At 46.2% G+C, this 18,163-nt stretch overlaps 2 protein-coding genes across 2 annotated transcripts in view; one reads left to right on the top strand and one right to left on the bottom strand.

The window, feature by feature from the left end:
- The window catches only part of LOC131272175 (mucin-2), a 28,495-nt gene extending 27,212 nt beyond the window's left edge, over nucleotides 1-1,283 (bottom strand). The window contains exons 1-3 of the mRNA XM_058273831.1: nucleotides 1,208-1,283; nucleotides 1,041-1,131; nucleotides 848-863 (exon numbers count right to left, since the gene is read on the bottom strand). Coding sequence (XP_058129814.1) covers nucleotides 848-863; nucleotides 1,041-1,131; nucleotides 1,208-1,283 — 183 coding nt within the window. The remainder of the gene's footprint in view (nucleotides 1-847; nucleotides 864-1,040; nucleotides 1,132-1,207) is intronic.
- An 11,646-nt stretch (nucleotides 1,284-12,929) lies between these two features.
- LOC131272166 (gustatory receptor for sugar taste 64a-like) lies at nucleotides 12,930-18,149 on the top strand. Its single transcript, XM_058273818.1, has 12 exons — nucleotides 12,930-13,035; nucleotides 13,123-13,509; nucleotides 13,595-13,758; nucleotides 13,836-14,119; nucleotides 14,255-14,417; nucleotides 14,505-14,594; nucleotides 14,664-14,785; nucleotides 16,785-17,116; nucleotides 17,195-17,358; nucleotides 17,422-17,696; nucleotides 17,769-17,962; nucleotides 18,079-18,149. The coding sequence occupies exons 1-12, from the start codon at nucleotides 12,930-12,932 to the stop codon at nucleotides 18,147-18,149; spliced, it is 2,352 nt and encodes a 783-aa protein (XP_058129801.1).
- The last annotated feature ends 14 nt before the right edge of the window (nucleotides 18,150-18,163 follow it).

The following is an 18,163-nucleotide window of genomic DNA, read 5'->3' as shown; positions in this document are numbered from 1 at the left end:
AAAGCTTGCTTCCCGTAGGATGAGAAATCATGTTTTCCAATCGTTCCGGGCCGGGCCTTTCCCAAATAGACTTTTACCGAGTGGGTGGGTAGGATAGGGAGCATCATTCCAACGTTAAATATTTTATTGTGATTCACCGGGCATTACCATGTGCGCGAAGAATTTCTACTGGCATGCCTGTTAGGCCTTGCCCGCCCATTGCCGTTTATGTATGTGCATTATTTATGCTCGCTTATTTTTGCCTATTTCCGCAGGCGGGCAGATGATAACGGTCTTAGATCTCGGTTCGGGCATTCGTGGGCGAAGAAGGGTTGGTGGTTATGGATTGTGACTTTCCAGTATCAGCAAACATGTGTCAACGGAGGAGATGTTGGTATGCGTTTCTTGAGTGGGAAAAGGGTTTTTGTTAAGTTAGCTTCAGGAGTTAGGTTTTTTTTTCGTTCAAGAATGTTAAACGTGCACTAGAAACTTCCAGTGACGAGGATGTGAATTGTAAAATTTTAACTCGTCGCCCTTTTAACATCAAACGTTTTTTATTGTTGCTTCATCAAAAGCTCCTCATATCTAGAATTGACCATGAAAACCAATAGCTTGAAGGATTTTTTCTACGCTTTGACGAATATTTTAAGGCACACAATTTGTGGTTTCCTTTCCATGACAAACATGTTTCCTTTCCGTCCATATACTGCGGTACGAATGAACACATTTGTCAGTACATCGTTTTGGCGATACGGATTTTTTGATTGCTGGTTTCGCAATTCTCCAGTTTGGTTCCAGCTTAGCCAAGGAGTTTGTTTTTTCCTTCCTTTAGAAAACAAGAGCAATGTATGGATGTACGAGCACATACATCACCACCAGTTCCTCTACGACATGAGGGTGAAGAAAATGCGTGAAACTCGAGAACGAACGGTGGCGGGCACTTGTATTTCTCTTTCACCGGTTCGTTGGGTTCGAGGTTAGCCGCGAAAAATTTTAATCTCACGTACACGCCAACCACCCGGGTGAAGGTACAAGTGAGCGGGCGGGTCGATTTTACTTACTTCGGTCCGTATCTTAAAATCTCGAACCGCTCGTCCCGAGCAGGCGTCTCCATGACGCGCATCTTCTCCGGTTCTCGGTTGATGTCGCCGTCTGTCGCCCGTGAGGGAGTTAAATGGCACATTAATCATGGCTTCCCGCAATTACATCATTCCCTTTTGCGCCTCACCTATATCCCTGCGACGGCTCAGCTGCTCGTTGAACGATTTTCGGGAGGAATCACTCCACTCCATGCGCTCCCTCATCCCGGAAGCTCTCGCTCGTGGAACTGAATCGAGGTGCCCGAGATTCGCAAGGACACTGACTCGCAAAGGGGTTTACGGGAACGCCCTGTAATAAACTTCTTACGCCACCGGAGGAATGTTTATACCCGCCTCGTTCGCTGGGCGCATTTTCCACCACCCCCGTTGGTGGCATTGTAGGTATTTTCACGCAACCCACATCATTCTTCGCTTGAGTGAATTTTTTCAAATAAAAAATAAATAAAACCAAAGAACACTTTTCCCTTTCGACAGCAGTCATTTCCACTTCAGCGTAGAGAAAGGAAGATTCGGTTGGAGTTTATGGTACGCATTAAAGTGAGTGGAAACCTGTCAGCACGGTTTTACGTCGAGCACGGTGGTGAGGAAAAATGTGGAAACGTTCCCCGCAGCCAGGTTGGGGTTCCCTTTTCGTGCCCGAAATCAGAATTTTCCTCCCGAGGGTGGTGGAACAGGTGGAAAGGAAACTCCAAATTTACACCCTAAAATCCCTTAGAAACCAAACGACCCTCCCCTCTCCACTCGCTCGTGCGTAAGACGTTCAATTAATTATGTCTCGCAACCGACGGGGGATTTGCCACTTCTGGCGTCGGTCTTTGGCCGGATAAAGCCACGAAAGGAGCAGCCACGAAAAGTAGAATAGTAAAAACAAAAACAAAAAATACACAAGAAAGAGCCTTCCCGCCGGTGGAAAGTTTGCATTTCCGCCGACCTACGGCATGTTGTTTATGCTTAACCGGTAGCAACGGGCTCGGTGTGCCCGAAATTATGTTAAAATGGCTCCCCAGCCCAAAGTGCACACCGGGTAAAAGTCGGAAAAGGTGGAGCCCGAAAATATACCTATCGTCGCCGGTGGGTAATCGTTTTCCACTTGGGTACCGTTCTGTCTCCAATCCCCCCCCCGAGGGTGGTTTCCTTTCCTCGCAGGGTACGTGCGGGAAACCGATGCGATGTGTCGTGTGTGGTGTGAATTTAATCTTCTTACCTATCATTAACTCTAGCGTGGCTGCTAGAAGCGAAGATCGTTGGGGTGCCTTTCAGCGAGATATAGCACAAGCTAGTGGAAATTCTTGAGCTTGGCGAGCGGGGGTGAGTTTGAATTTGTGAACCGCCCGCCGAATGTGACACGTGAATAGTTAATCATTAACGAACATAATTAAAATATTCAAATGATGGTATGAATCAGCACTTTCCGTAAAATGGTTCTTAAATTAGCTTTTGTTTGATGATGTTTCGCCTTTTTAAGTCGTCTAATGAATATGTTATCTCGTGCAACGCACGCAGGTGGGACAATTTAAACTGCATGAGATGAATAAAGTCCACAAACTTTGACGCTATCTTATATTGGGCACACTTTATGGGGATTCCCTTTCCTTCGAACTGAAATAAAAGCAGAATTTTAAGGAGAGAATACAACCGTCTTAAAACGGGGTCATTCGGTTTACGTCACTCCCCACGAAAATTACGCCACACGATGGATTTGACGGTCAAATCTAAGGTAATTCAGTGCGCATCCACTTGTACAGCATTCGTTTAACATTCCGGTGTGAAAAGCCCGTACGAAAAGAGTTCCCCGTGGCTCCAAAATGGCCAAGGCAACAACGACGATGTGGCTCAACGATGTAATCGGACCATCGGGCACTCACTATCGCGCGGTAACGGGTTACGGACGTGGAGTGAGAGATCATCGGATTTTCATCGGAAGCTTACGGGTTGGCTTACTGCGGAGGCTTGTAAAGCCTGACGGGGATGTTGTTTACGTTAACGGGCCAAACGAGAGCGAAAGTAAACAGATCGATTCTTGCCTCCGGAGGTTTACGACACCGTCGGTAGCGGCAACAGAAGCCGACGGATGGGGGAAGACAAGTGTCGCTGTCTTGTCAAACAAACGGCGAAGACAGAACTGTTAGGATATTAAATAAACCAACAATTCCACCCTTGCGGTAGTTCGTTTCGAACGAGTCACGGTAGGGTTTTTAAGGGTAAGGTTTTCGTTCAAGGGTTTTTTTTTACAAAGCTAAGAAAAGAGAGGAATTTCGTTTGCGGTTGTTGACTCCCTTACGACAGTGGCCCTAAAAGCTTGTGTGATTTAGTGAAATTTTTTTCTATAGTTCACTTCATTTTCGCATTTTATACAGTTCATTATAGTTGAAATTATCGTCAGTAATTTTCTTTATTTTTTCTCGTTGATGCTCTTGATTTTTCAAAATTGAAATAGAAAAGTATATATCATGTTGTTTGTTTTAGTTTCATAAAACATTCGCCGAATATTTTTGATGAAGACAGTGAAATCCATTTAATTTCGTTTAGAAAATTAACTTAAAACAGTTCCCAAAAAACCGATAAAGACAGTGAAATCTATTTAATTTCATTTAGAAAATTAACTCGAAATAGTTCCCAAAAAACCTTAAGTGAAGAAGAGAACCAGTATCGAAATCAAAATTATAATGCCAGGTCAAACTAACCTGTACACAATAAAATAAAAACCATAAATATTTTCAAAAAAACCGAACAGAATAAAATAATTTGATAGTACTTGTGGGAAAATTCAAACCAGTAAGCCGTTCTTCTCCTGATTTTTCCATCTCAATCCTCTCAGTCGGGGACCTCATCCCCCATGCTCGCCCCTAAACGCACAGGAAATGTTCACATGCGCTTGTGCGCAGCGAGCTCGGGGCGAAAGTTTGCATCTTCAAACACGCTAATGGGTCGGATGGGGCATGGGACACGCCTGGCCAACCCCCCACGGTTGCCCGTACGCGCGATTGAGTAACGTGTCGTAACGGCACAAGATTTACTTTGGCGATTACTGTCCGACCTGTGGCCAGCTGATCGTTCATGGGGGCTCCACCAGCGTCACCGCGATGACCCATTTTCCGAACCTCGACTGAATTCGACGCATCTCGGTCAGGTGGGTGATGATGGTCGCTGCCCGCGGAACGAAAAGAAAGGTAGAAAGTAAATAGAAGGCAGCACGTTTCGGAAGCGATTGCCCACCTACGGGAGGTTGCTAACGAAAACGGTTCAGAATTTGTTGCGATGAAGCGAATCGAAGTATGAAGAGATTTCCATTGAAGCCAGGTTCACCCGGCCTTGGAGCAAATCAAAGGCAAAACCTCGTTGAATGTGGCCGGCAAACATTGTGGCGCATAATGCGTTAGCCAAAGTGTTTTTCCTTTTGGGGAGATAAAAAAGGCAATAACGCTCCGCTTTCATCTCCGTTGCTGTGAAAACCAACGCCGTAGCTTTTGAACTGATTGATCCCGTGAAAAGGTGCTATCGTCTTTCAATCGCCGATACATTGCGCCCATGTGTGCGCATCCTGCCGTAAGCTCCGATTACACCCAGCCGGCGAGGAAAATTGAGCAGTACATCGGCAAACATTGGCTTCCAAAGCGCGTTGCGGCAAAAGTGTATGCGATGGTGGCGCAATTATGATTGATTGCTAGTGTGAACCCTGACACGATACGCGTGCGTCTTGCAGCCCGTTTTCCTGCGTTCACTTCCAATTGCTGCGGGGAAGAAAAGTGTGGAATACGAAGCCGCTCAAGAACCGGCGTGTTGTAGCAGATGAACTCGACTGCAAATGATTGACGTTTGGTCGGGTTCGCCAGACGAATCTGGCCTTTTCTAGGCTCGGGTTTCAGGCTGCAAACATTATCATGGCACGCTTTGGTAGTGAGCGGGCTATAGGTGTTTTCTCACCCAAGAGGAGGACGCCTTTCATCGACTGTTCTGTCGGCCTATGTAAATAAAAAACAAGACACGATCATCATCGATCCGTGGGCCGTTTGGTGGTGGCGTTTAACTGAACCGTTTCACTCGAGTCACCCCGATGGGGATCGTTTAGCGTCGGGCAGCGCGGAGACGGAGGGTAATTACGCGCGGTGTGGTGGAAAACTGGTGGCTAATGGTGGGAAATGTTTGATAGGGTTTCGTCTTCTTCCGCGCTTGAACGGGAATGGCATGCCGCCGCAAGGGAGCCGATCAGAAAATCGCACACAACATAAGATAAACAGCGAAAACAAACGACTGCCGTAGCATTACATCGTCGTCACTGGCTACTATGTTGACTGGTGCTGTAAGGTTTTACATCGACGATTGGGTCGCCGTTTTGGACGTTTGTTTTGTTTTTGACTTTTCATGCTCTTCCGCCATACCGTTGATAGCTGTTACATAAGCAAATGGAAAAGCTTTAGAAGGAAATTGTCCGTGAAACGGTTCTAGTTGCTGCCCCTGGGTAAATATTATGCGCCGCGGCACTTACAATTGTAGGATCTTTAATTAAAAAAGGTCGATGAATATCAACTACATGTTGGTGACCGACCTGTCCATAATTTTGTTCGTTTTCGTTTTAGGAAAATAATCTACAATACCAATAAACAAATAAATGTTACTAAAAACAATTTTTTTTTAAATTTATATCTTTTCTCAACTATTTTTCCTTTGTGTAAGTTGATACCCTTTAAATTCCCATTTTTTTTTTATATATATATTTGGACGGCCAGGCCGTATTGTATTAAATTCCCATTGATTTATTCCTGAAATTTAATTGTACAAAATTGATAAATTAATTTAAACACGGAGCAACTCAAGCATTGTTTATGCAAAAATCTGATTATGCTTTCATCTGACTTGGCATTAATAGCATCAAATTAAAATTCGGGGAATTTAAACTCCCTAAAAATCGAAGAAAACTCTACTAACGCACGAAGGAACGCATAATGGAAGAACGCACGCGTGCATAAAAGATTCACCCAAATGCGGACGCATGAATCAATCCTCATTATTAAACTTCATTGTGTTGATTCAATGTGTGCCTCGGGTAGAATTGGTAATGCGGGGAGCATAATAAAGTTAACCATGAAATAAGAAGGGCGCACAAGTGGGATTCATTAAATTAGCCATCCCATAAACGACCGGGATGGTGTGGAAAATTAAAAAAAAAAACCCCATTGAAAGGGGAGTGAAGTCCTCCGAAGCGGTGGGTGTGATGAAAGTTTACTAAGTGTTTCTCTTGGGGCTTGTGATTTCCTTTTTTTTAAACTCCTTTATCGTCCTTAGGGTTGGGAAAGGATCTTAGCAACCGCACGGAACCCGTCCGAACGAAATGATCAAACTCGAATGGGGTATGGGTATGGGTGGTTGGCTTTCCCGAGCGAATGGCCGCCGGGACGGAGCTGTACGGTCATTTTTGATGATTTTCGTCCATCGTTTGCGCTCATAGTGCTGGTTCGGGCTTATGCCCAGAAGGCGTATGTATAAAATGTGAAACGGAAAAAAATAAAAATCACCACCAGCTAGGGACACACTCCAGGGTCCTTCGGCTCGTCGGTCGTTGGTCAGTCATCGCCGAGCCAGCTTCGGCAGCCGCTAAGCGTAACGGCGGGTTTCGCAAAGGCTAATGAAATTGTAGCAAATTTTCCTTGCCGCACGCCACGGTTTTCCCCCGTCGGGGCGGTTGAGGTGCCATTTTAACTTCACCTTTACAGAAGCCCGTTGGCAGCTTCATCCGGTGCACTTGAGATGCTCGGGAGCGAATGCCGGCGTCGTGCGGGGTCGTGCCGTGAAAGACAAAATAGTACTTAGGGGTAGGGATTATGGCTAATTTTTAGATACGTTTAGCTACGGACTGGCTTTCCGGCGATCGTCTAGCAAACCGTCGGCAGCTGGTAGGTGTCTATTAAAGCCACTGGTAGCTCTATTTGTCGGAGCTTTCGCTACTTTTTGCCTGCCGAACTTGGTTCGGTCTTGTAATAACGGACGTATTGATGATAATCTTGAAAATTGAGTTGAATTGTCTCATGTAATTTTATGCCTATTGATACTGACTAACGATGTTTCTTTGCACACCACATGTTAAATATTCATTTATGTAATCGAGAAATAATTCAAAATTCGATTGGAATAGGCATCGCAAGCGGTTTTTCATGCTAATGTAATGTTCAACAAATTGTTTGGTTCTATTCTATTATATGTTCCCAAAAATGTGGTTTCACAGTAAATAATTTAAGGAATCAGCTTAAAGTGAACGTAATAAATTCTCATCTTCCACGAGAAATTACTTTAAACATAGCCGTAGATAAAAAAAAATCAACAATGTAAGGAATTGTGGGCGATTATCCTCGTTTATTTGCTCCTTTTGGAAGCTTTCAAGAACGAAATCCGAAATGGAAGACTAAAAAAAATACACATAAATGCTTTCCATCGCAGCGAATGTTTGCTACGTCGCTTTCGCTTTCACCTTCCATCAAGCTGACGAGCTTAAAGACGACAAACGGCCACATTTGCTCACCTTCCCGTGCGTCAAGTGTCCTGCCGGTCCGGGCGTGCCTTTAGGGGGGGAAAAGCCAAAAAAATCACCCACATTCGGGCCGGGAATTGGGACGACTGTTAGGTATGGTTCGAGGGTTGATTTTTGTGTGCTCGTTTAGCGACCCACATACACGCCCACGGTTTTTCGGAGATTCGGCCCTTTGTGGTGCTCCGTTTCCGATTCTAATATGCTCCAGCATCGTTACACCGGCACAAGGACACCAAAACAGGTTGGTGTCGGGACAGTGATTGGATTGCGATCTGCCCGTTTGCCATGCGTTCGTGAACGTTCGAACCGAGGCTCGATGCTCGTGGAGCTGATTGTGGAAAATTGATATGTTCGCTTGCCGGTGGTTTTACGTTTTTTTTATCTCACGCAAATTTGGAACGAAAATAGATAGGTGAGGATTTCTAAAAGCTACAAACTACTGGGTTGTACCAGAAATGTTTATCACGTAAATATTGTCGCATTTACGTAGCAGATAGCGAAGCGACGCAGGATAATACACTACGATTATTGTTAGGTTCAATGATTGATTTCTCCAGATTGGGCACAAGAATCTCGAAGTTCTACTTATTATAAACTCCATACATTCTTAGCACTTTTATTTTAAAAATAATTGAACACCGAACCATTTTTTTTGCAATTTTGAGAACCTGTTTAAGAAGAATTGATTTATTCTGTTACGACTAGCTTGGAGTACTCAGTGCAATAAATCATGTATTTTTCGAATATTATATCATATTTGCCGTATGTTTAGTCTAGGAAAAGTGATATCCAACAAACATTTCACCTCCTTGGTTAAAATGTAAAATACATTCACTGTTTCCTTTTAACTACACTTTAAAGACAAAACACTACCTCACTTTAGTGCTATCTTTTGTATTTTAAACATTACTTACCTTTCTTAACAACCAATCCTTCGAGAAGTGTTGCTACGCACAAAAGCTGCGGGGTTTTTACATGAAACACTGTTAGAAGATACTAGCATAGGAAGTAACTTTACTGATTCCACACTTTCACAATGGTTCCGAGTTCTAGTGGTTCAACTTTTAATAATCACTTTCATGCACACGCCGTTTCACGGGGATTTAGTTTTGTTTTCTAGTAGATGTTTTTTGTGTCCTTCTAACAATTGTCCTTGCTGGAAACACTAGCACTGTCTGAACCTTTGGTTTTGCACGATATCGGCTCCGCACGGTTCCCGTACGATCCGCACGATCAGCTCCTTTCGTACCAACTAAGCCTGCGCCCCCGGTCGGACATAGCTTAAATACTTGCGGTCGTCTGCCTTGGATGCCAGGGAGGGAGGGAATAGAGATGGCGCGAGTGGATCCATGCTACCGGTACTTGCTGGTGACATTCTCCACCGGCCGGGCAAGAAGGGAAGGGCGCTGGACCGCCGGTTGACCGGTGGAAAGGGACGTGTCTACCAGCGAGGTGTTGCTCATCTTCATCACCATCATCTCACCCCGTGTATCACCATCATCAGTATCGTCATCATTGAGCGAGGACAGCCGATCACTCTCGCTAGCACGTGGAGATCGCGCCTTCAGCAGCAAATGCCGGCAGATTCACTCTCGTTGGGCTCCCCTTCGCGAAAGCTTGATTACAGTATCCGCCCGTTGGGTGGTGGGGCGAGCTTTTGGGGTAGGGGGATGCAGCTTTCGCGGGACGAGTGCTTTGGCGCTTCGTGCACACTTCGGGTCACTCAGTGACACACGTGCGCACGACTCGCGAAGCATCCCTTTTCGCGCGCGTTCCGAAGATGCCTGCTTCCTCTGTGGGGGAGAACCACGCGTGTGGTTGTCGAGTATCTTTCCGTTGGGGGAGCTCATCTCACGTGGTTTTGGAGCTACGATTCACGCGCTACGCAGCGTTACACGTTGCTCGTCGCACGACGCGTTCATGGAGTGATGGAAGCCGATTGCAGAAGAAGGCTTTCCGGTTGCGCCCTGGATCGGGATTGCTTGGTTACGTAGCCAGCGGGTGGGAGATTAGTGCCGAGTGCCGGAGTGGATGGCCGGCAGTTTGGTTATAGTTTGACCCAGTGCGGTCAGCCTCCGGTGGTCACCCGTGGTCATGATGAGTAGGGATTTCTGGGTGGCGTGGGTTAGGGCCAGACGATTGATCCGGGTGTGGTGCATCGAAATGCACCGTTCCGACATCGGAGCAGCATCGGGACCATCGGGCGGCCGATAAAAGAGCAGCCTATCGGAGGGTAAACATGCCTTCCATATGTAGATTAAAACCTGTGCCAGATGGACACAGTGTTGCAATACGGTCGACTAGTTTGGTGAAAGATTGATGTGCCTGTTGTTGATATTGGAACACGAGAAAATTGTTTTGAATTGATTATGAAAAAATGTCTTACGTTAGTGTATTTTTGATGGTGAATTTGTTGTTGGTGTCTTTAAACGTTTCTCAACGTTTTAGTTTCGCAACGAATGAGGTTATCAATTTTATAAACATATTTTCTACTATACCAAAATAATAAGAATATTAGCTTAATTTTATGATTTTTTTAATTTATAAACTTTTTTAAAGAACCACAATCTTGATAAAATTTTCCTTAAGCTAGGTAAATTACGCTTGTTATTGTTAAAAATGAATTCTTTAAATTTTATTTTATCAGATTCATTAGAGTTTGAAAAAAAAGAAGTCCCTAGAGTTACCTTTACCTGTTTGGCTTCGGTGGTCTTTTCTTTTGCAACAAATTGTGGAAACTTTTTCTTTACAAGAAAAACGCAACAAAAAGACCACCACATAAACGTCAATCTTTGTTCCTAGAACACGTATAAAGCAAAGAAAACGAGGATCATGACTCGGGCAAGAATGTAACAGCATGCTCGAAGAATTTCAGTCCTTGTTTGCTTAATGCATGCCGAACCTGTGCTTTGGCGTAGCTCGGAGTTTCGTCGCAACCACTTAAGCCACGAGCTATTTCAACCTTGAATTTAGGATGGTTTCTGGCGGTTCGGGAGGCGGTGCCCTACGGCGTACCTGCGGCGTGCTCACCGTGAGAAAACTCGCAAAACTTTGGTTTCGCCGGGATTTTGGCATCTGGTTTTGACGCTGTGCAAAGCGAACGGAAGTGGTCGTTTGTGAACGGTCGCTGTGTGTATGTAGCACAACGGCAGGGCCGGGCACGTGCATGAACGAAAAATAAACGAGTTGAACATTGGGCGAAACTGGATTGTGTACTTCCGGAACCCGCTCGTCTGTTCGGTTTTTACGTGGCGGAGTTTTACGAGCATTCTCAATGCTGCCTTTGCAAACATTGCGCATCGGAGCCAGTTGCGGCACTTTTCAAATGTTCAAATCCTACTTGGAGCTTTCGGTGCGCCGTACGATGCAGTGAAGCGATTCCACAACACTACAAGTGTCTGTACATCGCATCGTCGTCTTGCGATGATAACGCAGAGCCCATCATCGTGGAGGTAGTTTTGGTGAAGGAAAACAACAACTTACTCAGCACGAGGCTGGGCTCTCCGTTTGAGGAACCGAAACGGGGCGTCGGAACGGAGCTGGATGAGCTGCACAAGCAGCGCAAATATTTGAAACATGAGCTGCCAGGTTTCCAAGTCATGCTCGCTTCCAATGGCCGGGGATGGTGCTTGGCAGTGAAGCTGATTGATTATCCTGCTTTGGTATGAAGGATGTTCAGAGATTTACCACCGGTTTACAAAGCGCTCCTTGGGCAATTCGACAAACTGCGACGAAAGCTGTTTGGGCTGGACACACTATCAGGTGTTCGAACCCTTAAATGTGAAATCCACTAAGTAAAACTAATGTCGAGAAAATTACTTATTAACCATGTGTATCATGATTGTTCTGAATTAAAAATGCCACAAACGAACAAACATTTGGTACCTGTTTTATCATAAAACAGGGCAGTAAGTGTGTAAGACCAAACAGACCTCCTTCAAGGGCTATCCGTCGTACAACCGGTGAGCAATCGGCTTCCCCCGTTTACATAATCACTATCGAAAGGATGAGTTATTTGCTCCGATACCCTACCGGTTTGGGCTGTTAATGTGCTGTTAAACGCGCTAAGGCTAATTGCCCGTCATGGATTATGAGTGTTAAAAAGCCCCTCCGGACATGGATGCCACCATCGTGAGGTTCTGGTTCTCTGCTCGATACGACACCAACATCGAATGACACGGAAAGTGTGAACTAATCGATTCAAGAACCACGGGATGCGTGCAAGTAGTGTTGAATCGAGTGAGTATGAGATAATGGGTATTAAAAAATGAGTTGCTTGATTTAGAGGCTGCACAGTTGAGGACGAACTTTAAGCATTTTTCTTTTTATTTAGAATCCAGTGTATCTTACTAGATCTTCAAAGAAAATACATTTTTTTGTAAGTCTGGTCGATTTACCTTTTAAGCGTTTCAAGTTTTTGTTCATCAAATCTTTTTGAGCATAAATTATGTGGATGTTGTAATTGGTGTTTAGTGTTTTGAAGTAAAATTTTTGATGGTGATTTGGATTTTATATTTTATCTAAAATTATGCAATACATAATGTAATATTTTGATAATAAACTTTCAAGTTTTGCGAGCACTCTATTTATCCTACTTTCGTATTGATTTATATATCTCGCACCAACAAATGTGTTTTTAAAAATAAAATAATGTTGGGACAATAATAGATCGAACGAGTTGGTTCTCACGCTTTGAATGATGACATTTTATATTGCTGAAATCCGAAAGGAAAAAATATTCTAAAGATGAAATATAGCGAAACAAGTTTATCACTGTTATTAATGTGTATTTAGCGGTAGTTTTATTGATTTGACTCCAAACACATGGGGAACTGTAAAATAGATTGCCATGATGTTCAAAAATAAAATCACGGAAAAACTGACAAATAACGGTTGACTTTCATAGTTTGTTTTCTAATCACTTATATAATCTCATTACCAGCACATCAAACTTTTGCTAGTTCCCTCCGCTCTGGTTGAGCAGATTATTGCGAGTTGGGTGATAAATGTCCCCAAGCGATCTGTTTGGCAGTCGCTTTCGGTCGCAGATAGAAGGAGCCGCAGATTGGAGCAACTCGTAAACAACTTCCCGCCATTCGGTCTACCACTAACGACCCACGGGAATCCCATGCGAAGTAGCCATGGATTGGCGGGGTCATGATTTAATTATTCATCCGATTTCGATTACGATTACGAGCGGCGTATAATTCGCCGGATTCGAGCGGGCACGCAAACCACGTCCTCCCAAACGCGAACCATTCGGCGTGCAACCATATCGCGCGTGGTGCAAGATATCCCAAACGGCACGACCACAGCGACGACGGACGATGCTGGTATCGAAAGGAGTTCACGCTCTGCGCAATTGGCGCGAGAAGTTTCGGGCCGAAATCGGAGGCGATGAAGAGGATACCTTCCTGCGGGGCATTCGACCGTGTAGGTATTTGGCGGAGGTCCAACCTGGTGGGGTGACCAACATCACCACTTATTTTCCCGCCTACCACCTTCTCCGTCTTCGTGCAGTGGTCATTTTGGGGCAGATGTTCGGGATGTTCCCCATCGACGGCATCGTGCGGAGCGAACCGGCCCAGCTGGGGCTGAAGTGGTTCTCGTTCCGCGTCCTGCTCAACCTGACCGTGGTGGTGACGGCCCTGCTGCAGGCGTTCTACGAGTACCAGCGGCTCATGGTGATCGGCATTAACGCGAAGAACGTCAGCGGTTTTGTCTTCTTCATCGACGCGTGCCTCATCAATGTGCTCTTCCTAAATCTGGCCACCGTGTGGCGGTCGGTTGCGATCAAGTGGGACGAGGTGGACCGAACGTTTAACCGACCTCCATTCCTGATGGTTGGCTGGAGCCTGCGGAAGCGCCTGGTTGTGGTATCATTTACGCTGCTAATACTGTCTGTTGGTTAGTTCGGACTGCAATTACCAGAACTATGTTCCACTCAACAGATTCTTATAATAATTGTTTTTCAAAATATTATTACTCTCAGTGGAACACTGCCTGTCGGTGTACAGTACGGCGCACACGCAGTTCATCGAGATACAGCAGTGCAACTGGACGGTGACGAACCAATTCCAGCACTACGCCCTGCGGAGATTCGCCGAGATGTATCTCATCTTTCCGTACCACAATCTCAGCGCTGTATTTTTTACCGTGAGCTCGGGGAAGTTAACACTGTTCCGTTATGGAGATGACCAGTCTTCCATTTACTTGCCTTTTCCCCCCAACAGTACGTCTCTACCGCGCTGACCATCTACTGGAACTACCAGGACATCTTCATCATCTGCATCAGCATCGGCATAGCGACGCGGTTCCAGCAGATCAACAACCACCTGAAGATGCTGTCGGACGGGGTGATCATTCCGAACGAGGACTTCTGGATTCGTGTCCGCACGCACTACGTCTCGGTGTGCGAGCTGCTGGACGACGTCGACCGTGCCATCTCGTGGACGATGCTGATCTCCTGTGCTACCAACCTGTACTACATCTGCCTTCAGATTTTGCACGTGTCGCAGTGAGTGTGGCGTGCTTTCCTCCAAACTTTACGACTCGTTTGTTAGACTCTATTTATCTTAGATGAAACACATGCTTTCGTTGAGAAGAGTTTCGCAAGTTCCTCAGAGGCAAACTCCAATTTCCCACCCTACAGGAAGCTCGCCAACACGGTCGACGATATTTACTACTGGTTTTCGCTGATGTTCCTGTTGGCGCGCACGGTGACGGTGTTCCTTTCGGCGGCCCACATCCATGACTGCGCCAAAAAGCCGCTCGAGATCATCATGAAAATTCCCAACGTGGGCTGGTGTGTGGAGGTGAGATCGATTCGTAAAAACTGTTTACTCTTGTTCGATTGTTTTCCTTCGGCGTTGTTTACGTTCAACCACATTTCATTTACAAAGCTCGAGCGTTTTGCTGCCCAGCTGAAGAGCGAAAAGGTTGCCCTATCTGGGATGGGATTTTTCAGTCTCACGCGCCAGTTGCTTTTCTCGGTAAGGGAAAAATCCGTTGATTGTCATTGAAATCGGTGCCATTGATGATTTTCCCTTTTCTTCCCCTAGATGGCCGGCACGATTGTGACGTACGAGCTGGTGATGCTCAAGTTCGACGAGGACTCGGAAAATAAGGGCCACATTCCGCTCTGCTCGAAATTTCCCTTCGAGCATCTGACGGCTTCGGATGCGTGACTGCAAAACAAATACTAATACTGGCCCCGTCGGTGGCAACTGTGTGTTCGATGTTTAGGTTAGAGCAATTTTAGCTACACGGTGAGAAATAAAAAAAAAACCCTCAAAAGTCAACAGCACCGGCACCGGAATCATCCGCAAGGAGCGTGTTTTTCTTCGGATCGTTACAGCTCAATTCACGCTCCTCTTACTTTGTTGTCGAGTGTCGATGGCACACTCTTTCGGGGCCGGTCGAGGGTCCATAAATATGTCCTCCTCCCTCGGCCGAGCCACACCGGTCGCGTGAAGGCAGAATCGATTCCCAGCGCAATGCAATGACTAATCGTTGAGCAATCCAGCGCTAACTTATAACCTCCGATCCTAAGCCGTTCGGCAGGTTTGCTTCTAGCCATCCGCGCGACTCGCCCTCTTGGGAAACGAACCGGTCCGTTTGAACTCGTCGAAACTTCGTCTACAGCTGCATGTGTTGCTCATCTTCAACATTCTGCCCATCTGCGAGCGCTCGGTACCGGCAACCCAACCCGGAGAGTGGCCCAATCGCAATTGACCGACCGGGCGGTTCATATATCTCGAGGCACAAACCGCTGGTGCCGCTCCGGTACTCGATAAAGTTCAATCTCAAGTGTTTGGCACGGGGCTGGAATTGGGTTTCGATGATGACATTTACGCTCGGAGAAGCCACCCAACCTTGAGACAGCGTAGACCGATAGAATGACTGCTGATTTTAGGAGCGGATTAGTGTTTATTTTAAGTGTTTAAAACTGTCTTACGGTTGATACTTAAACTTACTCCCGATTCCTACATGATATGGTACAAATATTTAATCTTTGTGTCGTTAAAGGGTTATTTTAATAGTATTAGACTTTTAGACTTATATATGACAGTACGTGACTCCTGATACGCATTCTAATACGCCCTTGATGAAAACTTTACTTATCGAGAACCTAGGAAACAAAAGGTCATAGGTTTGGGAAAAATAATGCAATCATAATTATTTTAAGCTTTTAATAAAGGGAACCCAATTGTACGTGCTGTTGCGTTCTAATTCCTGCTAGAGAGGGTTAAAATGCTGCAGCAAAAGCCATTGCCTAGCATACTTATTGACCCATTCGGGTGGGGCTTTATGCTCCGCTACAAATTCGACTCTTTATCCTTTCCGGTTTGCGTGTGTCAGGGAGATTCAATTGCCTGCGGGCCAAATGATAGCACAAAATTACCACCCACAAAGTGTGTTTTTCGATAGGACTTTGCGTTCTCAAAAAGGGACTTCCGAACGGAAATAGACATAATTTCTGTTTACACTGCGCACTAAGGCGTTAGAACGTTCGCCGTTTGTTTCTAGAGACTGTTGTTTACCGAAACGTTGGCGTGCCGTAATAACATCAAATTGCTATCCTTCTGCGTGTGGCTGCGCTCGCACGCTGACATCGGGCTATCGGATTGCAGGGAGGGTACAAAACTGCTCCTTAATTGAACCGCTTTCCTTGACATTCGGCACCGTTTCGATGATGGCGTGATTTATCGTTCGATCGAAAACACACTTACACGGGTGACCCTGGCCGTGGGGACAAACCCGAACCCGAACCCGAACAGTTTCGAGTTGCGGCACGTTAAACGAGCGGGCACGTTCACGGGAGCAACATTGTAGATGCCGGTCGTCGCATTTGGCGATGATTGCCAGCGGGTTTGGTGTTGGATTTCCGGCGCGGAGCAGCCGTGGTGCATTGGATCGGGGCCGTCGGGGTCGGGGGAAGGGACATCCTTCCAAATGGCACTGGCTGCGGCGGCGGGGAAACGTGACGTTCGTACGTGCCGCCGAGGAAATCGATGACCGGAAGGAGCGCTTCCATCTAGCCATCGCGTCCGGTAGGTCTCCAAAAACGTTGATTTTACAGAAGCGAAAAAAGAACAGAAGTGTGAAAACAAAAACAACGCTCCCTTTCTAGTGCTACGTTGGACCCGACTTTTTGGTGTGTTTCCACTGACGAACATCAGTGCGACGGATCCGAAGGATTTGCACTTCCGGTTGCTCTCGATTCCACTGGTACTGAGTGTAGTAACCATGGTCGGCGGTTTTGTGATTATGATTGCCGCCCTGGTAAGGCTCAACCGGATTGGCTTTAATGCAATCAACTCGGCTGAACCGATATTCTTCGGGATGTGTGCCCTGCTGAATGTGTTCTTCGTGCGACTGGCGATCCTTTGGGGGGATTTCATGACGTTCTGGTCCCAGCGGGAGGAGCTGTTCTTTGCCCGACCGTACGGTGCGATCAACTTGAGGCGCAGGGTGGTGTGGGTTGCCGTTGGTATCATTGGTGCGGCAATCGGTAGGTAGATCATGTTCTCATACTCAGACGTGTACCATCTTATCCATCTCGTAACACACTCTATTTCTCTCTCTTCAGTTGAACATGCTATGAGTGTGATCAATCATGCCTACAACGTGTACCAGGAGAGCCTCACCTGTAGGTACAATGTCAGCAGCCCCATCAAACTGTACGCAATGCTGACCTTCCGGATGGTCTATCCGTCGATCCCTTATAACCACCTCCTTACAATATACCTGGTGGTAAATATCCTATACGATCGTTATACCAAGACTGCTGATAATAGCGGCCATTACTCTCCATAGTACACCACGATCGCACTCACCTTCATCTGGACGTTTACGGACCTGTTCATCATGCTCGTCTCCACCAGCATCGGGTGTCGGTTCGGCCAGCTAAACAAGCGCATCGATGCCAACCGGTACAACAGTTCCGAGGCTTTTTGGGGCGAAATGAGGGCACATTTCGTCGGGCTGATGGAGCTGGTGGAGCGTGCCAACCGGATGGTGGGCCCGTTGGTGATCGCTTCCTGTGCCAACGATGTGTACTTTCTTTGCCTGCAAACGCTCAACACGGTGGAGTATGTGTTTTAGTTGCACGCACAGGTTACAGCTGTTACATTCACGGATTTTGTTTCTTCCCCAACTCAAAGGAACAAACCGTACGCCATCAATGAGTGGTACTTTCGATACTCGTTCCTGTTTCTGATCGTGCGCACCACGGCCAAGCTGTGGTGTGCGGCTGAAGTAAACGAAGAATCGCTGCGTACGCACAAGCTGGTGCAGACGGTGCAAAGCGAGCAGTACAACGACGAGCTGGAGATTCTGCGCATCTGCTCTACCGCGGGTGTGTCCATCTCGGGGATGGGCTTTTTTGAAATTACACGGAAAATCTTTCTAACGGTCAGTTTTCTAATCACATCGGGACGTACCGCAAACATTCATTTACGTTTGCTTCCACAGATGGCCGGATCGATACTGACGTACGAGCTGGTATTGCTGCGTTTCCACAGCACCTCCAAGGGCGTCGGTGAGGATCTGCCCTGCA

Source organism: Anopheles coustani, chromosome 3 (genome assembly GCF_943734705.1).
Source record: "Anopheles coustani chromosome 3, idAnoCousDA_361_x.2, whole genome shotgun sequence".
In the NCBI taxonomy this organism is placed as follows: Eukaryota; Metazoa; Arthropoda; class Insecta; order Diptera; family Culicidae; genus Anopheles; species Anopheles coustani.
Note: the sequence above shows the minus strand (reverse complement) of the source record. Positions and strands in the feature narration are given on the sequence as shown.

What these genes read in the sequence shown, in the direction of transcription:
- LOC131272166 (XM_058273818.1), top strand. Translation starts at nt 12,930, where the DNA reads ATGCTGGTATCGAAAGGAGTTCACGCTCTGCGCAATTGGCGCGAGAAG. An exon ending in CCTGCGGGGCATTCGACCGT is followed by an intron (nt 13,036 to 13,122) that starts GTAGGTATTTGG and finishes GTCTTCGTGCAG; the next exon opens with TGGTCATTTTGGGGCAGATG. An exon ending in CAAACGCTCAACACGGTGGA is followed by an intron (nt 17,697 to 17,768) that starts GTATGTGTTTTA and finishes CCCAACTCAAAG; the next exon opens with GAACAAACCGTACGCCATCA.